At 41.3% G+C, this 18,179-nt stretch overlaps 1 protein-coding gene across 2 annotated transcripts; it reads left to right on the top strand.

Annotated features, from left to right (window-relative positions):
- Positions 1-1,095: 1,095 nt before the first annotated feature.
- LOC123962516 (potassium/sodium hyperpolarization-activated cyclic nucleotide-gated channel 3-like) lies at positions 1,096-16,595 on the top strand. 2 transcript variants are annotated; one of them, XM_046038693.1, is made up of 9 exons: positions 1,096-1,751; positions 5,600-6,023; positions 7,152-7,313; positions 8,556-8,774; positions 10,082-10,228; positions 10,605-10,845; positions 12,251-12,415; positions 13,254-14,671; positions 15,268-16,595. In XM_046038693.1, exons 1-9 carry the CDS (start codon positions 1,096-1,098, stop codon positions 15,352-15,354), a joined length of 3,519 nt encoding a protein of 1,172 aa, XP_045894649.1. In that variant the 3' UTR covers positions 15,355-16,595. The 2 variants fall into 2 exon arrangements, with proteins under 2 accessions (XP_045894649.1, XP_045894647.1); XM_046038691.1 differs by having other exon boundaries at positions 13,254-15,317.
- The last annotated feature ends 1,584 nt before the right edge of the window (positions 16,596-18,179 follow it).

Here is an 18,179-nt window from a genome sequence, read left to right as displayed (position 1 = left end):
TCTCTAATACAGTCCTACATACTGTAAATGCACAGGCTTACTTACAGAAGACCTCACAGAAAGACTTTAAGAAGTTTCTATCCATTTTGTGCAACTGAAAATAATAAATGGATATAAGACTTGAACTTATGAGTAATTATAAGCAATTCTGAGTCCAGAGTATTATGGCCACACTTGTAAGCTATTGTCCTTTGACTGTATTTTTAATATCATAATGTGTCTTAACAGTGAAAAGCAGATCTTGTTTTTGCCTGCTTAAAGATACTGAGTTCATAGGCTGCAGATATAAGCTTCATATAAAGGGGTTGTCGAAATGTCAGCTTTCTGTGTTCAACGTATCATTTCATCATAAGTTGGCTGGCAAAGTACGGCACAATATAGCCATGTTATTTCTTCTTCCGGCCCGTCGACAGACATTTGTACGAGCATGTATAAAGATTATATTCTCTGACATCCCGTCGCTTTCTCCCAACTAGCGCACTATCAACTCCAATGCTGGATCGCATCCTTGAATCATCCTCTCCAGTTGTCCTGACTGGGCGGGGTGAGCGCATGTGCCATCCTGGCTCCTATGGAAACCCGATTGATCAGCTCCCTCAATGTTCACGTTATTAGGAAGCAGGAGGCTGATGGATCAGTGATGTCAGCGCTGTATGAATGCAGCTGCCAGCAACGTGCATGTATTTCATCATCACCTTGCACTGACAGAGCTCATTGGGGAGGTGGAGATCATGCTTTGTCATTGAGGAGCTCAGCAGCAGCAGCAGCATTCTCCCACTCCGGCACGTCCAACGCTCAGCATGCTGCATCCTGATGCGCTCTCGTCTGCACGCTGTGGGGTTACCTGGATTTACACGAATTTCTCGTTTACCGCTTTTACATGACCGTAAGATTAAAGCAGAAGCGAATTGTTGACGCATCTCAATGTTTGATCCGGGGGAGAGAGGCACGTCCCAAATGTCAAATAAGATACAACCTGTCCTGCGGATGCGCCGTCACTGTTTTGCCTCCAGTACCCCAAGTGTATGAGATTCATGATTCATCCCTCTGTTTTCACGGGCTATCCTTAGAGCGCATCTCTTCTCCTTCTTCAAAATGGAAAGATTGCAGTCTTCCATGCGCAAACGGCTGTACAGCTTGCCGCAAAACATTGGGCAAAAATCCTTCGTGATTGACGAAGGAGACAACGACGACAAGGACACTAAGAGGAAAAGTATTCGGCTAAAACATTTGTCCTCTCTGTCTCCTGCAAGCAGTTGCAAGAGCATTGAGGAGGCCAGGAGCGAAGACTTGGAAAGGGACGTTATTTTGAAGACAAACTTGAACGGTGATTGTCGCTTGTTCAGGGGCAGCGTCTCATCCATCACCGGGCGGCATCCTCTCGGGTCAGATCCAGCGGAGCAGCGGCCCCTCATCCCCGAGGCTGATGCCGGTGTCAGCGAGAGTTTCCCCGGTGAGCACGGCCCCGGGGCCCAGCAGCGGGCAGCGGGTTGTCTGAGTGGCGCAACCGTGCAATCGCCTATGTTTGACCAGTCAAGTTTCATCAAGTTGGAGGGAACCGACCAAATAATACCCGAGGACGACCGGTTGTACCAAGCCGGCTTCATGCACCGTCAGTTTGGGGCGATGCTCCAACCAGGAGTCAACAAGTTCTCCCTGCGGATGCTGGGGAGTGAGAGGGCCGTGGAGCATGAGAGGGAACGAGTAAAGTCTGCTGGCTTCTGGATAATCCACCCGTACAGTGATTTTAGGTAATTTGTGTGCGGAAAAACCTTTCTTTACAAGCACTGATGTCTGATCATTTTGGAGTAGCCTTATCTTAATGAGCCATAAAATGCAATTAAGCATGATAAGGTCACTGTAAACCTATGTCATAGACACACACCTAATCCCCTGTATACCAGGAGTGTTTTTTCTTTGATCACTGTGACATTGCTAACATGATAATCAGAATATCATAAGCTGAGTGTGCCTCAGTAATCCACACACAACTTGATAAGATAAATGGCTTAATTAAACATGTTTCTTTTCTAAAGACTTAACCATGCACACTGCACAGACCATTCTTATAGAGAAACATTTGGTGTATCATAAATTAGTCGAATGGCAAACAAAATCCTCTTATTTAGCACAATGACAACCAAATTATATCTAAGATATGTAGGATGTAGGTTCCCCTTTTGTTTGGCCTGGAGATATGTGTGTATATTTTTTAATTCTCACAGGAATAGGCTATATGGTAATCTAACCAACCAATCTTGTTTTGTCTTCATCTATAAATTACAGTTGTGCACCAAACTAAGCCTACCTGTAATTCTCTAATTTACCAGCCATGTTTTGCCATATGCACATGCATGTTCTACATTTCATTGCATGCTGCATACAAACCAGAATTCTGTTCATGACCGCCATCAAGGGATTTTCATGACATTTAACCTTGAGGCTCACTGTCATATTTTCACTGGCCAGTTGTACGCCGATGTGTGTCACTGCAGTTTTTTTCCACTCATCTGAATTACACTTTTTTTTATCATTTAGTGAGGGCAGTGGATTACAGAGAGTGCAGCAGGGGCTTGGAAATGGGGTAATCAAAATAGGGTAGCATGACCATTCAAGATATTAGAAGCACACATCAGTGGGGATTATTACAGTACAATTAGTCTAATGGAGCAGAGATGGTGTGGACGGGGAGGGGGCACACCACAAAACACTGAACAGACAGAAAGAGAGATTGAAATGAAAATGATGTGAGGAATCAGGACACCCAGCTGTTAACTCTGTGTATGAGGTACAAGGTGTCATTACTTCATGCTCGTTTTTTGTCACACTTTGAGCAGGTGCCTGACGTGGGTCTCTTTAACCTGAACACCTTCTCCTTTAAGTTTCAGGTGTAAACATAAACCATTAAAGATCATATTTGGTCTTTTCTGTTAATGAGAAACTGATGAATCCAGTCCAAATCCTGTAAGCAGTCACCTTCACTCCCTGATATCTGTAATAGTTGTGTGCTGACATACTGTGTGTTTCCATGACCACTATGCCCCAGCTCATTGTAACACAGCTCCTCTCCTTGTATCTCTCCTTTTCGCAGTCAACAGTCTCTCTGTTGTTTATACCACAAGTAACTGCTGTCTTTTATTAAAGCTTTCAGTGGATACAGCAGCAGACATGCTGAACTGGCACGCTGTGTAAATATGGTTAATATGATTGCTGGTAGGCCTGAGCCACAGTACAGGTGTGTGTTAAGCCACTGAGCTGCATGCAGGCTGTTGTGCTTCAGCTGTGCTCTGGCAGCAAGAGATAAGTATCTCTAGTACAAATGTGATCCCCTTTTCAGCTGTCCTGATTGATCTAAGCTCCTTTCACCATTTTAAGCCTTTTTGTGTTCACTTTGCTTGTAACTCCCATCTCTTTGTGCTCTCATGCTCTTTAACGGAGTTGCACTCTGACCCAAATAGTGCAAGATTCCTCTCTTGGCCAGTAAAAGTCCAGAGACCCCCAACTGTCAGCTTTATTTTGATGGTAACACCAGATTACACCAGCAAGTTATCTGATCTTTGTAGGCTGAATGCTGCATGCACAGTCAGCTGATGAGCAAACAGGATGGTCTTTGGGGGAACGGCAGTAATGCACTGTCCCCTGCAGACCTTTTTTTTTTTTGGTCCAGCTGTTCCAGTGTTCTGCAGCACGGTGACGTGTGCCGAGCAGTAATGCTAACTACTCAACATCTGGCTGATGGGAGCTGACTTGTGGAGATGACATGGATTCCCAGGAGATAACGGTGGATTTAGCTAGAGAGGGGACGTGCAATTAGGACCAGTGTGTCACCACAGAGACAACAGGCAGATGAAGAGGGGAATGCAAATGCTTTGTTTGGCAGAGAACAACAGAAAGCTGATTAGAACAAATGACCTGGCCTCACTTCTGTAATGTTCTCCTGTGAAGTAACCAGAGTAGGTAAAACTGTGTTTGTTGGTTTTTGATATACCCTGGACGCATTTCTACTGTTGGTTGTTTCTCCATTCGTACCCTCATTTGAGCACAGAATTTTTATGATTTTTGTTCATCTGTAGACATCATTATCACATACTGTACTACTTACATGGTTAATAAGGTCTCTGAAATAGATTGGACATGTAGTCACCTGCATGCATGCTTTCTCAACTCACATGCACACTCAAGATGGTAACTGGTTGACACTGTGGAGATCTCGGCTGTCCATTACTTTTCCTGTGAATTGTAAAATGCTGTGATATTTTCCTCTGTTCTACATCAGCAAAGGCAGTCTGCAAAATCAGGGGAGTTAGACATTTGACGGCTGACAATATCAAATCTCACGAAAGTAAGTGAAACAGCATTTGTTGTCAGACAGAATGGGTATTTTACAGCTTATAACTGTTGGCTTTATATTTTACCAAATTAATGAAGCTGTGAAATGTAATGAAAATATTTTGAAAAACTGAAATGTAATTTGATGGCTTGACTGTAAACAACTACAAGCAGCCCCCTTTTTCATGCAATTATGGATGAAACTGAACACTGCTGCTAATACTTGAGAATTTAATGAGTTGTGAAAATCAATATTTCCTCATGAACAATTTAGATGAATTCCAGTAACCCATTTTCCTCTCTGTCCCTGTGGCCAGAACCCCAAGTACTGAACAGAATTAGAGAACCATTGTTGTTTTCTAGAATCAGTGCATTTCTTGCTTTGTTAATGTTTATGCTCACACAGTGTGTTTGTATTGTTTCTGCTCGTTTGAACATAAATCTACCAGACTGTGAGTTACAGTGTGAGACTGCAAGTTGCACAGGGATTTGTTTCTATTTGAAGTTCCTACACGTCCAGAATGGCTTTGAATATGCAGCACATATTCAGTATGCACATAGACCCACACACTCAGGCTCTTGCTTTTAAAAGTCCTCTGTGTAAAATGAACAGCAACCATCGATACAATTGGTGTCGTTTCATTATCTGTTCCTGTGTGTCCGATTTTTTTTTCGTCCATTTTACCAGTCATAAGGTACAACTTACTGATAATCAGTACTCTTAACAGGACAACAATTTACAATTATTTTCATTATAGATTAATCTGCCTATTATTATGTCAATTGGTCGATTTTTTGTTTTATCTGTAAAATGTAACAACATGATGAAAAATGTCCAGTATAATTTCCCAGAATGTAATGTATTGAAAATGCTTGTTATACACCAAAACTCAAAGATATTCTGTTTACTATAAAGATGTTTCTTCTCCGTTCTCCTTGTCAGTCATGGAATGCTAAATAGTGTTGTGTTTTGATTGTTAATCCCTTTAATTTTGACAAAGAAAAGCATCAAATCCTCATATTTGAGAAGCTGGAAATGGATGCATTTTTTTCTTGTCAAAATGGCATCTCTTCAATGTCAGATCTATAATGAAGGTATAAAAATGCCAAAACAACTCACTTATGCATCAATAAAATGCAATAAAATATTCATCCCAGGTGTTCTTTCAAAGGTATAAGTAAAGTTTATGATGATTTATCCCAAGACTGTGTCTGGGCCTAAATTACTTTGGCTTGCTGCTTTCTACATTATGAGTTATTTGTGTTTCAGGTTCTACTGGGATCTGACCATGCTGCTGCTGATGGTAGGAAACCTTATCATCATCCCTGTGGGCATCACCTTCTTCAAGGATGAGCACACACCGCCCTGGATCGTCTTCAACGTGGTCTCGGACACGTTCTTCCTTATGGACCTGGTCCTCAATTTCCGCACGGGCATCGTCAAGGAGGACAACACAGAGATCATCCTGGACCCACAGCAGATCAAGATCAAGTACCTGAAGAGCTGGTTCGTGGTGGATTTCATCTCCTCCATACCTGTGGACTACATCTTTCTCATCGTAGAGACACGCATCGACTCAGACTTTTACAAGACGGCCCGAGCCCTGAGGATCGTCCGCTTCACCAAAATCCTCAGTCTGCTGCGGCTGTTGCGTCTCTCCAGACTCATTCGCTACATCCACCAGTGGGAAGAGGTAGATCCTCCAGGGATAGGCTCTTTGGATATTCATATAAGACTTCAAACTAGCTAATAGAGCTGTAAAAGTTTGTTGGTTACTCAACAGAAAATTCATCGTTTTAGTTATTTTTTAGGAAAAAATGCCAAACTTTCTCTTTTTAATTGTTACTAAATAAAAAAGTCTTTTACGATAGCAAATTGGATATATTTGGGTTTGAACTGCTGGTTGTACAAAACAAGTCAATTAAAGATACCACCTTGCTCTGAGAGCATGTGATCGGCATTTCATAGAGCAGACAAATTAATCAATTATGAATGTAATGCAGCCTTGGCCTGTATGCAGCCTCTTGTATTTTTCTTCCGAAGTTGTCGCACATTTAAAAATAAATACGACCTCACATTGTGTCAACTTGCAAGAGCTGCAGACAGACGAGGTGTCCACAAAATCATCCTCACCATTTGACTCCAATTTGTGTTGTATTGTGAATTTTCGCAATAAATAGAATAGTAAAACGCATCGGACTCTGCGCTAGCTTTCTGTGCGTAACAGTTTTTATTGGATGACAGATTTTAAAAAAACACATGCGGAAAATAGGGACTTGGAGTGCAAAGGCTGTACTCTCAGATATTCCTCTGGGTGAAATGCTGTACATGTGAGATTTCTCTGGCATTAGCAGATTTCTCAGAACTTGTGGCCTTGTCTGGATTACTACATGTTGTTTATTTCAGGGGAAAATACATGATGCTGCTTATTGTAAAAAAAAAAAAAAAAAATCCTAAAGCTGTATGTGGAGTTAATGTGTTGGTTGCACTCTGAGGCTCACATACAATCAACTTACTTAATAACTGATTATATCCTACATTATCTTATTTTTATAATTCTAACTGAGGCGGCACTTCCTGTAGGCCATTAATGTTGCTCGTAGATGGTTATGCAACTCTGAAACAGCGTGTGGTGGCCTGTAGAAGATTAAGAACACTGTGGTCTGGTGTAGGACCACTGTACCCATTGGCCCGCACAGCACTGATTGTATATCTCAAATCCTCTGATTACATGACAGAATTTAAATTTCATAGATTTATTTACAAAGAGATGTGCGTTTTGTTGTTTCAGTTCCATTAATGCTGATAATCTGTGCCACAGGTTTTCCATATGACCTATGACCTGGCCAGCGCCATGGTGCGTATCATGAACCTGATTGGTATGATGCTGCTGCTGTGTCACTGGGATGGCTGTCTGCAGTTCCTGGTTCCCATGCTGCAGGACTTCCCTGCTGACTGCTGGGTCACTAGAAACAAGATGGTGGTAAGTGGGTGATATTTATGAGTCAGACAGCATCCAAAAACTTTCCTCTTAAAGCCCTTGAAAACCTATTCTTTCAATAACCTTCATACTCTCGGGGATGGGGTCCTGAATAAACATGAGAGATTTTCTGGCAGTCCATTCAGAACATGCGCATCCTTATTCCTGCCCAATTTGTATCAAGCATGTGTGAACATTGTACTTGACCTCAGCCAGCAAGAGAACACAGTATCATACAAATACACTACAGTACAATACAAATAACAATACAGGGAGTATTTGAGTTGCCACTCACTGTATTGCAAAGAAAAATTCCCCTGCAGCACAAAAAGTATTTTTCTCATAAACCACCATTATAAAAGAGACGTCTGTAAAACTGTTGACTGGACACCTCGAGCTGCAAACAAGGTCAGTTATGACTTTTTTAATTATGGATTTATGAAACATCGAAGTTTATTTTTTTATTTGTAAAACTTTCATTAAGTTGAGAAAAGCAATTTAAAAGTCTGTGATGTCATCACAATATAAATGGGTGTGTCTATGGGCCGAGTGGGAACTTGTGGGAGAGGCCAATGACAGAAATACTAACCATTCGGTGGTCCGCATAAAGTAGACCCGGAAACTAGAACCCTTTTTGGCGTATGCGCCAGGCAAGCAATTCTCATTGGACTGAGAAGGCGCAATCTTGGGGTCCAGTATCCAGTTCTAATGCTACATCCATGGCACTGACAGGCGGGTCTCAGCTGGAAAAAGGTGATACATACACATACTTCTGTGCACCAGTCAGGATTTAGCAACATTTGATTGTTTGATCCCTGTCAATCGAGTTAAATCAAACCACACCCACACAGTCATCCATCCATCCATCGTCACCCGCTTATCCTGCGTACAGGGTCGCGAGCCCACACAGTCATGATGAAGCAAAATAGCTGAGTTCTTGAATGTTAAACTTTAAAAAAAAACTTATTTAAACATACTTATTTAGTCAGGGATACTTTCGGGGACTTTTAAAACACACTATAATCTCATTTATAGCTGCAACAATTTAAGTTGATAAAATTAATTGGCAACTATTTTAATTATTGATTCATTAATTATTTTCCAAACATTTCTGGAAAAGCTGGAAAATAAAAGCGTCATCATCTGTGGTCTTGAAACTCTGAATAGATAAACACAGATGTGCCGCAGCATTAGTGCTGTGGATATTGATAAACTTTTTTCTTTCCTCCTCTTCGTCTCCTACAGAATGACACTTGGGGTCAGCAATACTCCTACGCCCTGTTCAAGGCCATGAGTCACATGCTGTGCATCGGGTACGGGCTGTACCCCCCGATCGGCATGGCTGACGTGTGGCTCACCATCCTCAGCATGATTGTGGGCGCTACCTGCTTTGCCATGTTTGTGGGGCATGCGACTGCACTGATTCAGTCTCTGGACTCCTCCAGGAGGCAGTACCAAGAAAAAGTGGGTGTTTGTTCTTTGGCTCGTATTTGTCAAAGAAAATCTACTTTCTTTTTCTATAGGAGAGTTGAAATCAGTGGTGAAATGATCAGACCAAGTACATTTACACAAATAGTGTACTTAGGTACTTGAGCTACTTGTACACTACTGAAGTACTTCCATTTTATGCTACTGTATACTTCTGCTCTTCTTCTACTACATTTATGTAAAAGCTTTATAAATAGCTTTCCAAATTACAATTTTATATACAAAACATATGATCAGTTTATAAAATACAATGCATTGTTGTAGATTAAACTACCCAGCAGTATAAATTACTAAATGACTTCCACATTGACAAACCACAACAATAAAATGCTATTTACACATTAATGCATCAGTATTAATAATCCAGGGCTATTTTCTTACATAATGAATACTTTTACTTTTAATACTTTAGGTAGAATTAGCTGATAGTACTTTTCCTAAGATTTTGAATGCAGGACAGGGTCTTTACATGTAAGTAACTTTATATGTAAATATTCCACTGTGGTGCTTGTGTGATTTCTGTTCCACAAATGATTGAAATGGACTTTAAATGGTGATGATAAGTGACATTGTGAGAAAGTATTTCAACCAGAAATGTTGTGAAGACTTTACCCCGTTGGCATAAATCTTTAGGCATTTAAGTAAAAAAAATGCACTACAGACATAGACGAGAAGGGGTAGAGATTTTGGAGCTACTGTTGTGGATTTTTAACACAGAAAAAAGGGACATATTGGAGAGAGGTGACTTACAGCGGCACATAACATACATCGATTGGGTACACGGACTGTTCACATGTGTTTCGCTGGTAGAGAACGCCGCTGAAGGACACAGTAGTTAATGTTATTAGCTACAGCCTGCAGAGCGCAACTGTGTTTGTCAGATGGGACAGAGGCCCAACATTGCTCTGTGGGCAGGTTTCACAGATGGCCTGGCAGTTGACTGTTAACATAATGAGACACATTATAGTCCACCTCTGAGCCAACACATCAATCACTTTAATATATTCATTTTGACATGACTGTTGCATTTTGTCCTGGACAGAAATGCAGTTATTGGGGGTGATGGAGCAGTGGATAAGACACATAACTTTTGTGTGAGAGACCCGGGTTCAAATCCCCACTGTGACACACCCACCAATGTGTCCCTGAGCAGGACTCTTAACCCCTAGTTGCTCCAGAGGCGCGCGACCTCGCTAGTCGCTTTGGATAAAAGCGTCAGCTAAATGAATAAATGTTTATTGATTTTGTTATTGTAATAATCGGCGGTGTTGTGGTTGTTACAGTATAAACAGGTGGAGCAGTACATGTCCTTCCACAAGCTCCCTGCCGACATGCGCCAGAGGATCCACGACTACTACGAGCATCGTTATCAGGGCAAGATGTTTGACGAGGAAAGCATTTTGGAGGAGCTGAATGAGCCACTGCGAGAGGTCAGAAGTAATCTACTTTGTTGTTATCTTGATAATAATACTGCCAAGTCATCATCATTTTAAAAGTCTAAAACATTTAATCACCTCCTATTTTGCATTTAAAAGCACAAATATATAAACATTTAATAAAATTTATAAAAAATGGTTTACAGTTGATTATTTATGTAATCTAATATGGCTGACTTCTGGGTTAATGTTAATATTAATGTAATAGTAGTAATAGTATTAATGTAGTAATGGCTGGAGACTGTATGAGGACAGAGTGCCTCATTAGCAGAGCAGTAAGCTGTTGGCCACCCTGCATTTGTAATGAGTGAAATGTACACGTGTGATAACGCTGACATTAGCCTCAGCTAAACTTTTATGTCTTCTGCAGGAAATCATCAACTTTAACTGTCGTAAACTGGTGGCCTCCATGCCTCTGTTCGCCAACGCTGATCCAAACTTTGTCACCTCCATGCTGACCAAATTGCGCTTTGAGGTGTTCCAGCCGGGCGACTACATCATCAGAGAGGGAACCATCGGCAAGAAGATGTACTTCATCCAGCACGGCGTTGTCAGTGTCCTGACCAAGAGCAGCACGGACACCAAGCTGTCTGATGGCTCTTATTTTGGAGGTAATGTCTGCACACAACCTGCCGTGTGCTCTGCAGGCTAATATATTCAGTAGCTGTTTGAATGTATGAAGAAATGGTGAGTATGAATTGTTTTGATTTATTTTGCTTCGGCACTCAACAGATTAACTTCCCTGACTAATACAGCTGGTAAAACTGCCCACATCATCTCCTTAAAATGGCTCTGGACTAAGAGGAGCAAAGCTTTGTGATCTTTGATTCATCCATCTGTGGGGGTTTCCCCCTTTGTTAACACCGTATTTAAAGCTGAAATCCAGAACTTTGCATTTGCTGTTGTCCTTGTTACATCGTCTCAAACTGTTGTAGTCGGTGTCCAGCTTTTTTGCAAAGTGAAATGTTATCATCAAATGTCTTAACTTGGTTTTTCATCTCACTGCAGTGTGATCTGACAACCCAAACAACTTTTTTTCGAAACAAAGTATAGTATTTTAATGTTTAACAATGCTCCATCAACGTTTTTGGTTTAGGACTGATATGGTAATCACAAAACATGAAATATTTTGGCTTAAAGTTCCTTAGCACAGCTAAACACGCACAGATTTGAAAATGGTAAATGAGGACAGACAATGTGTGTTTTAAACCAACACATGGCAAAATAAATATATCAGAAATCCCACGTTGTCACGTGTAATAAATAGATTAAATTAATGAACAGGAAAGGGAAGAGAGAGAGAGAGTGTGAGTCTGTGTGTGTGTGTTTGTATATCCTCAATATGTCTGTCCTGAAAAATATGTCTACTTTTTTTTTCAAATGGCGCATTATTTTATTTTTTGATCTGGCACGACAGATGAGGTCAGGACAAACTGTAAGCTGCAAAAATTGCATTAAGTGCTCCATCTGTGGGGTTCAGAGGCAATGGTCTTTTCGTGTTTTATCGTCTCACACTAATGAATCTTTTTTTTGCCTTCACTTTTATGAATGGATCTAAAAAGATATAAATGTGGCTGTAATATATCACACAACTTGTATGAGAAAAGTGGAAAATCATAACACCCTTTTTTTTGAAAAAGTCCTTTTTGTTCTGACTTGCTCGCAGCAGGACGTGTTTTTCTTTATTGATTTCATGCTCAGGGAGGAGAAAGTCAGGTACAGAAGAGAAGAAAAGCAAAAAAAAAAGGAGAAACTCTTCTTGGGTTGCATACACATCACACCTCCAACCTAATAATGGCTCATGCATATGCAAACACAACACACACACACACCACACATATATATATAAATATATACAGATCTCTACTTAGATTGATTTAAGTAACTCCTTCAAGACTAATATAAATAGAAGGACCAGAAAGTAATGTTAATGTAAGCAGGACATGTTTTAAAAAAATGGTACAAATAATATATAATAAGTGTGATAATAAGTTTTTTTTCCTCCTCTCCTTGCAGAGATCTGCCTGCTGACCCGAGGCAGGAGGACAGCCAGCGTGCGAGCAGATAACTACTGTCGGCTGTACTCTCTGTCGGTGGACAACTTCAACGAGGTGCTGGAGGAGTATCCCATGATGAGGAGAGCCTTTGAAACTGTGGCTCTCGACCGCCTAGACCGCATCGGTGAGTCCTTTGCCAAAAGATAAAACCAGTCTTTAGGAGCCAATTCCATGTTTTACAGTTAAATATTTTTATTTATATATTTACATTTTATTTTATTTGCTCTTCAGATATTATGTTTAAAGCTGGTCTAGTATGAATAAAAGCAGTTATATTTTATTTATGTGTTATTGGTATTACACCTAGAAACGGAAAAAAAAACTACAGTGATGGTGGCTGACAACATGTAATGTGGGATGCATATTTAAACATACGAATCTGAACACTCACATTAATAATTGATTGATAAAGTAAATCAGTTTATCATTATTCTCACATTAATGCTTCTTGTTCTTCAGATTTTACCAAACGTAGGACTCTTGTAGGAATAAAATACAAAACAATTTGTTTAACACTCAAACAAAACCATGAAATATTAGCCAAATTAAATAAGATTATCAGTATGACATTTTTAACTCACATATGTTGTGTCTTTGTTCTGCACTCTGCAACGGTTTGGGGGACTGACGGGGCTAAAGAGGGGAGGCTTTATAACTTCCTGGGAGTATCTAATCAGGAGTGACTATGCAGGGAATTGTTTGTGGTGGCTCAAGCGGCATTTTCTATTAGAATAGTGTTTATAGTGAGATTATTCTTTACGAAGGGCAGTGGATTAACAAACCCTTTTTTCTTTCATCTACAGTGTGTAGAATAAGAAATACGTGACACTTACTCTCTTCACTGTTTCAGCTACATTATGCTGCAGTGTAACACCTCACATCAGAACTGAACATCCATGTGAATTGGTTGCAGATATGTTACGTTTTGTTATAGCATGGCCTTATTTGTATTTTCTTAACAGGGAAGAGGAACTCTGTTCTGCAGCATAAAGTCCAGCATCACCAAAGTTCTGGCACACTAAACTTCCAAGAGAGTGAGATCATCCAAAGAATAGTGCAACATGACCGTGATATGGCCCAATGCACACAGCTGATCCAGACCAGTCTAAACCCTCCCCCTGCTCCCCCATCACCCACCCCGGTCATCTGGGCCCCATTGGTTCAGGCTCCACTCCAGGCTGCTGCTGCCACTACCCCACTGGCTCTGGCCTTAGCCCACCAATCCCAGCTGCCTTCGATCCTCTTCCATCATCCTCTGGCACCAGGCCCACTGAAGGACCCCACCAGCCATCCAAAGAGAGTCCATGTTGGAGCGAACACATCCAGCAGCTGTGGTTCAGGGCCCGGTTCTCCTGCTAGTTCCACCAAATTCAGATTTGGGTTTGAGACTCCTACACTGGCGTCCCTCAGGACATACCATCCCTCCAGTGGGCCCTTGTCACCCACGCTGACGTCCCAGCCCATCTTCACCAGCAGCCTGCAGCCTTTGGGCCCTCTTCCCTCACACCAGCCCCCACCCCATCCTCCCCACTCCGGCATAGCCTCAGTCTTCCCCGTCAGCCAGGCCACTGTCTCCTACACCTGCTCCGCTCAGCTCCATTCTCAACCTTTCCATGGTGCTATGACCACCCCACCGCACCCGAAAGGTTTTCTCCAGCAGGGGGCGCCAGGGAGGTTAGCAGGGAGGTTTCCAGCCCCCTCTGCATCCATCATAAGCCCTCTGATCTCCAGCTCAGTCAGCCCCATACTAAGCCAGCTGCGGCCGACCTCCCACGCCATCATGCAGCAGATGGGATACAATCATGACAGAGCAGGCAGAACATCCAGTGGTCTGAACCTCCCACATTTTCCCTTCATCACCAGTACCCATTCCTCCAGTGGATTTATTCCAGGGTCTGCAGTCGGAGCTGGGGCCGCAGCCTCCCTGGCGCAGCACAGCCTTGCAGGTCTCCAGTCTGTTTTCCTTCCCCAGGTTCTTCCTGAGCACTCGGCCCTCGCCTCTCTGGCCCAGTATGGCTCTGCCGAGGTCTCGCCCTGCTACACACCCCCAATCCACAGTCCCAGCATACAGAGCCCTGTGAGGGGAAGGACAATTTACAACAGTGAGCTCCCCAGCACCGTGGGCTCTCACAGCCCTCTAACCACTCAGACCTCATGCCCTGCCAGGGTGGCCTGTTCCCTCAAAGAGAGGGCCGAGTCCTCGGGATATCTCTTTACCCAGGAAATAAAAACTATCTCAGGCTCTCACAGCTCTATACACCAGGAAAGGCCTTTGGCCATGATTGGCTCCTCAGAGGTGGTAGCAGGGGCATCGAGCCCCTTCTCCTCCCCCATGGCTGTCAGTAAACCCTACAGTCCTATCCCGGGTCAAGCCACTCCTGTAAGTCGGACACATTCAGGGCCCGACTCTCAGAACCAGTCCGTTGGTGTTCACTCTCCCCACGCTAGATCCCCTGCAAAGATGCTAGCGACCGAACAAAAACAGTCCAAACTTCCATCCAACTTGTGAGGTTCATACACACCCTCCTATAATGCCTGAACAGAAGGGAGATCAACTCCTTCTTGGCATTGTTTTAACCACTACTTTTACAAATTTTAAAGTAGGAGGGTGTGTTATTCTGATCAGATTAGAGATCACTGGTTTCATTTTTAATTAGAGTGAATGGATTATGGATAATATTGGACAATGATAGATTTTTATTTTCTACAGGATATTGCATCTTTGAATATAGTAATAAAATCCAAAACCTATTGATGGGTATATATAGCACCTCATGAAAATATCAATTGTTCTATGTAATGTATTATAACCACACTCTGTTATTTGTTATAAGTATTTATTTACACCCCATTGTTCAGGCAATTTTGTGGACCCTTTTAGCTACACCTGTTTAGTTGGAAATTTGTCCACGACTGTTTCCAGTGATGATTGAAACCAAAAATTGTTGTCCTTTTTTATATCTTTTCCCAGCACAGAGTGCGTCGTGTGAATGCAAGGTTACCCCACTAAGAGATTTGAGAAGAGACAGACTGTGCACTTTGCTTGTTTCAGAGATCCCCTAACATGATGGTTTGATTAAGGCATGTCTTCCAAGATAGCGTTTCAGCAATATTGCACACCCAAATGGGTCACACAAATCAGATCACATCCAAAAAACTGAAGTAATGAATGTAAGTAAGTTGTGTCTGTCTAAATGAGGGAAGTGGGATTTGTTTTTGAATGTGGGATTTGTTTTTGAATGTGTTCAAACTTGAGGCCGATAATGGTTTTCTGTAGAGTCCTGGAAGGTATAACCAGTTTTGTCCGTTTCATCCCTCCACAACTGCTCCAGCGTGTGGCGAAGCTCACAACTAATGCCAACTCATTTCAGTCTGACAATAACTCTGGTACAGAACATACACCTGAGCCAAGGTATGTGTGCCATCAGCATAGTATGCAATAATCTGTGGGGGGTTTTTAGGGGTATTCAACAGTACTGTGAAGTGAAGCACTTGGGTCAATGAGTGAGATTCTGTTTATAGTTAGAAGAGATTAAAACAAGGGAATTAAATGAAATAAAAAGCAATTGTAGATGATCAAACATCCTGAAAACAGCAATGCACTAAGACTGATCTGAATGTTTTTTTGCACCAGTCAAAGGGCTAAAAGCAGTTACTTGGACACACGGTTAACAGGAAACCCTGATGGGTTGTATTGCTGCATATTTACCTCTTTCATTTTACATTATTTGATTGTAATTTTGCATCTGTTGTTGAACAATTGCTGCTTTGTGATGCTATGCTGAAGATGTGTATCACTGACTGCTTTTTTAAAACCAGACTCTCAAATCCTTGTACTTGTTAATAAGTTCATGTGTTTAGATGATACTTCTCTCTCTCTTTCTCTCTGGACCTGTGGCCAGCGAGGAACTGTGAGCTGCTAGCCGGTCAGCAGGTCAAACCATCAGAGGATCCTGTCCAGTGGCTTTAGCTGCCTGGTTACTGAACCTGAGGTTTGCTGTGACTCTGACCCCTCCCCCCCGAGGGAAGAGAGATCCTGTCAGTCACTAGCCAACGGGCTCGATCAATCCCTCATTACTATTCTCCTCCAACCCCACACCACCACACCACCTGCCAGAGGCATCAGCTCAGATTGCATGTGAGGTTACTTTGAGTGCATACAACTCAAAGGTGTGTATAGGAAAGTCAATCATGTATTTATATATTTCTATCTCATTTTGTTGCCTTTTAACCATCAAATCATCGAATCTCCTTCACCTATGTATGTTAGGCATATTTTATTTTAGCTACTGAATTCAATGCAATAAAATAACATATGGTCAATGATGCTCGTCCTAGCTGTTAATTTCTTTTCAAGAGCAGAGCATGGCATGAAGGAGAATCTGATAAAATGCTGGTCAAGTTTCAGACTTTAAGCCGGATTATAAATTGAGAACTGCACGGCGTTGATCTGTGCCAACATTCAAAATAGTCAGGATTATAATGTGCGAAATATTTGACTCGGCAATACAAAAAAAATTATCTGCCATGTTCATGGAGTGATGACTGCTGGATTAGTGAGTGAATATGGATATTAAATTCAATGATTAAAAGTTTTTCTTTGAGATGAAGCTGCAAGATCGATTAAAGGAAAACAAAGCATTCCCTGTCCTGTAATAACTCCAGTACATGAGCTAGTTTTTTTGCATTATTATATTATAATCTTAATTTTTCCACTGAGGTATTGCCGCTTTTACCTAAGTACAAAATTCTAAATCTTCCTCCAACAACTGCTTGTCAACCTTTTAGAAAAGTTTGTCAAATGCTGAAAGAAGACACACTGACATAAGACATAAGGACTTATGAAATAAAAAAATGTATGACTAAATGCAAACAAAATGTCTAATGGCTGTCTGTTTTTCCAGCAAGCATCAGCCAATAACAAAACAGTCTTTGCTCGGTTTATCTTGATTAACAGACAACTGATGAAAAGCAGCATTATTATCTGAAACCGTTATTGGGAGAAATTATGTTTGTAAACGTTTACTTTCAAGAAAGTATATTTTGAAACAAAAATTGCTGGAAGAAAAAAAAATTATTGTGAAAAACAGGATGAAAAATCATTTTATGAGCTATGTTTAAAAAATTTATTGGGTTACTTCACAGTTCTATGGTTATATTTTGCCTGTATATATTCATAGGGTTGATTTTTTTTCCCATGTTTAGTAATTCATTAAATATTCAACACTTATCCGTGTCTGTTGGAGCTTCTTACTCAAGGCTTTGTCTTACATTCATTGTCCTTGGATTTGAGCAGACTTGTCCTATTACATAAATTTACTGAAAATCAGACTGAGATGGAGTGCTTAGGTGTGGTGATCTTACCAACTTTTTTGCTAGTTCATTTTGCCTAAGGTTGGCATATGTTTTCATTGTCTCCTTTGCCTCATTTGATCATTTATGCTCTTTGGAACACTTTTAGTAACATTCTATTACTGATTGATCTTGGACAATCAGTAGGTCAACCCTTGTGTGATGATGTTTGACATTTGTACTTCAGATGTTTTTTAGTTTAGAGTTAAAATATTTTATGTGGTGTATCCTTTATTTTTTTTACCACTACTGCACATGCTTTTAGTCAGAAATGCATGTTTTGTGGCACTCTTCGGGGCTTAGGGATTAAGACACCGCCGACCGCGGACCACAATGTCCCCAGTTTGAATCCAGCCCTGGAACTTTGTTGAATCCATCTCTGCCTTATTTCCTTTCACCTTTTCACTATCACTATCTAATGGCATAAGGCATAACAGAAGAAAAATGTATCTCACTGGAATACTTTGCATTAAAATCCTGAATGCAAATATTCTTGTCAGTTTAGTTTGACTACGAGAGCAAGACAAACACAGTTG

Source organism: Micropterus dolomieu, linkage group LG22 (genome assembly GCF_021292245.1).
Source record: "Micropterus dolomieu isolate WLL.071019.BEF.003 ecotype Adirondacks linkage group LG22, ASM2129224v1, whole genome shotgun sequence".
Lineage (NCBI taxonomy): Eukaryota > Metazoa > Chordata > Actinopteri > Centrarchiformes > Centrarchidae > Micropterus > Micropterus dolomieu.
The sequence above is the reverse complement of the archived record's forward strand: the minus strand, read 5'-3'. Positions and strand labels throughout refer to the sequence as shown.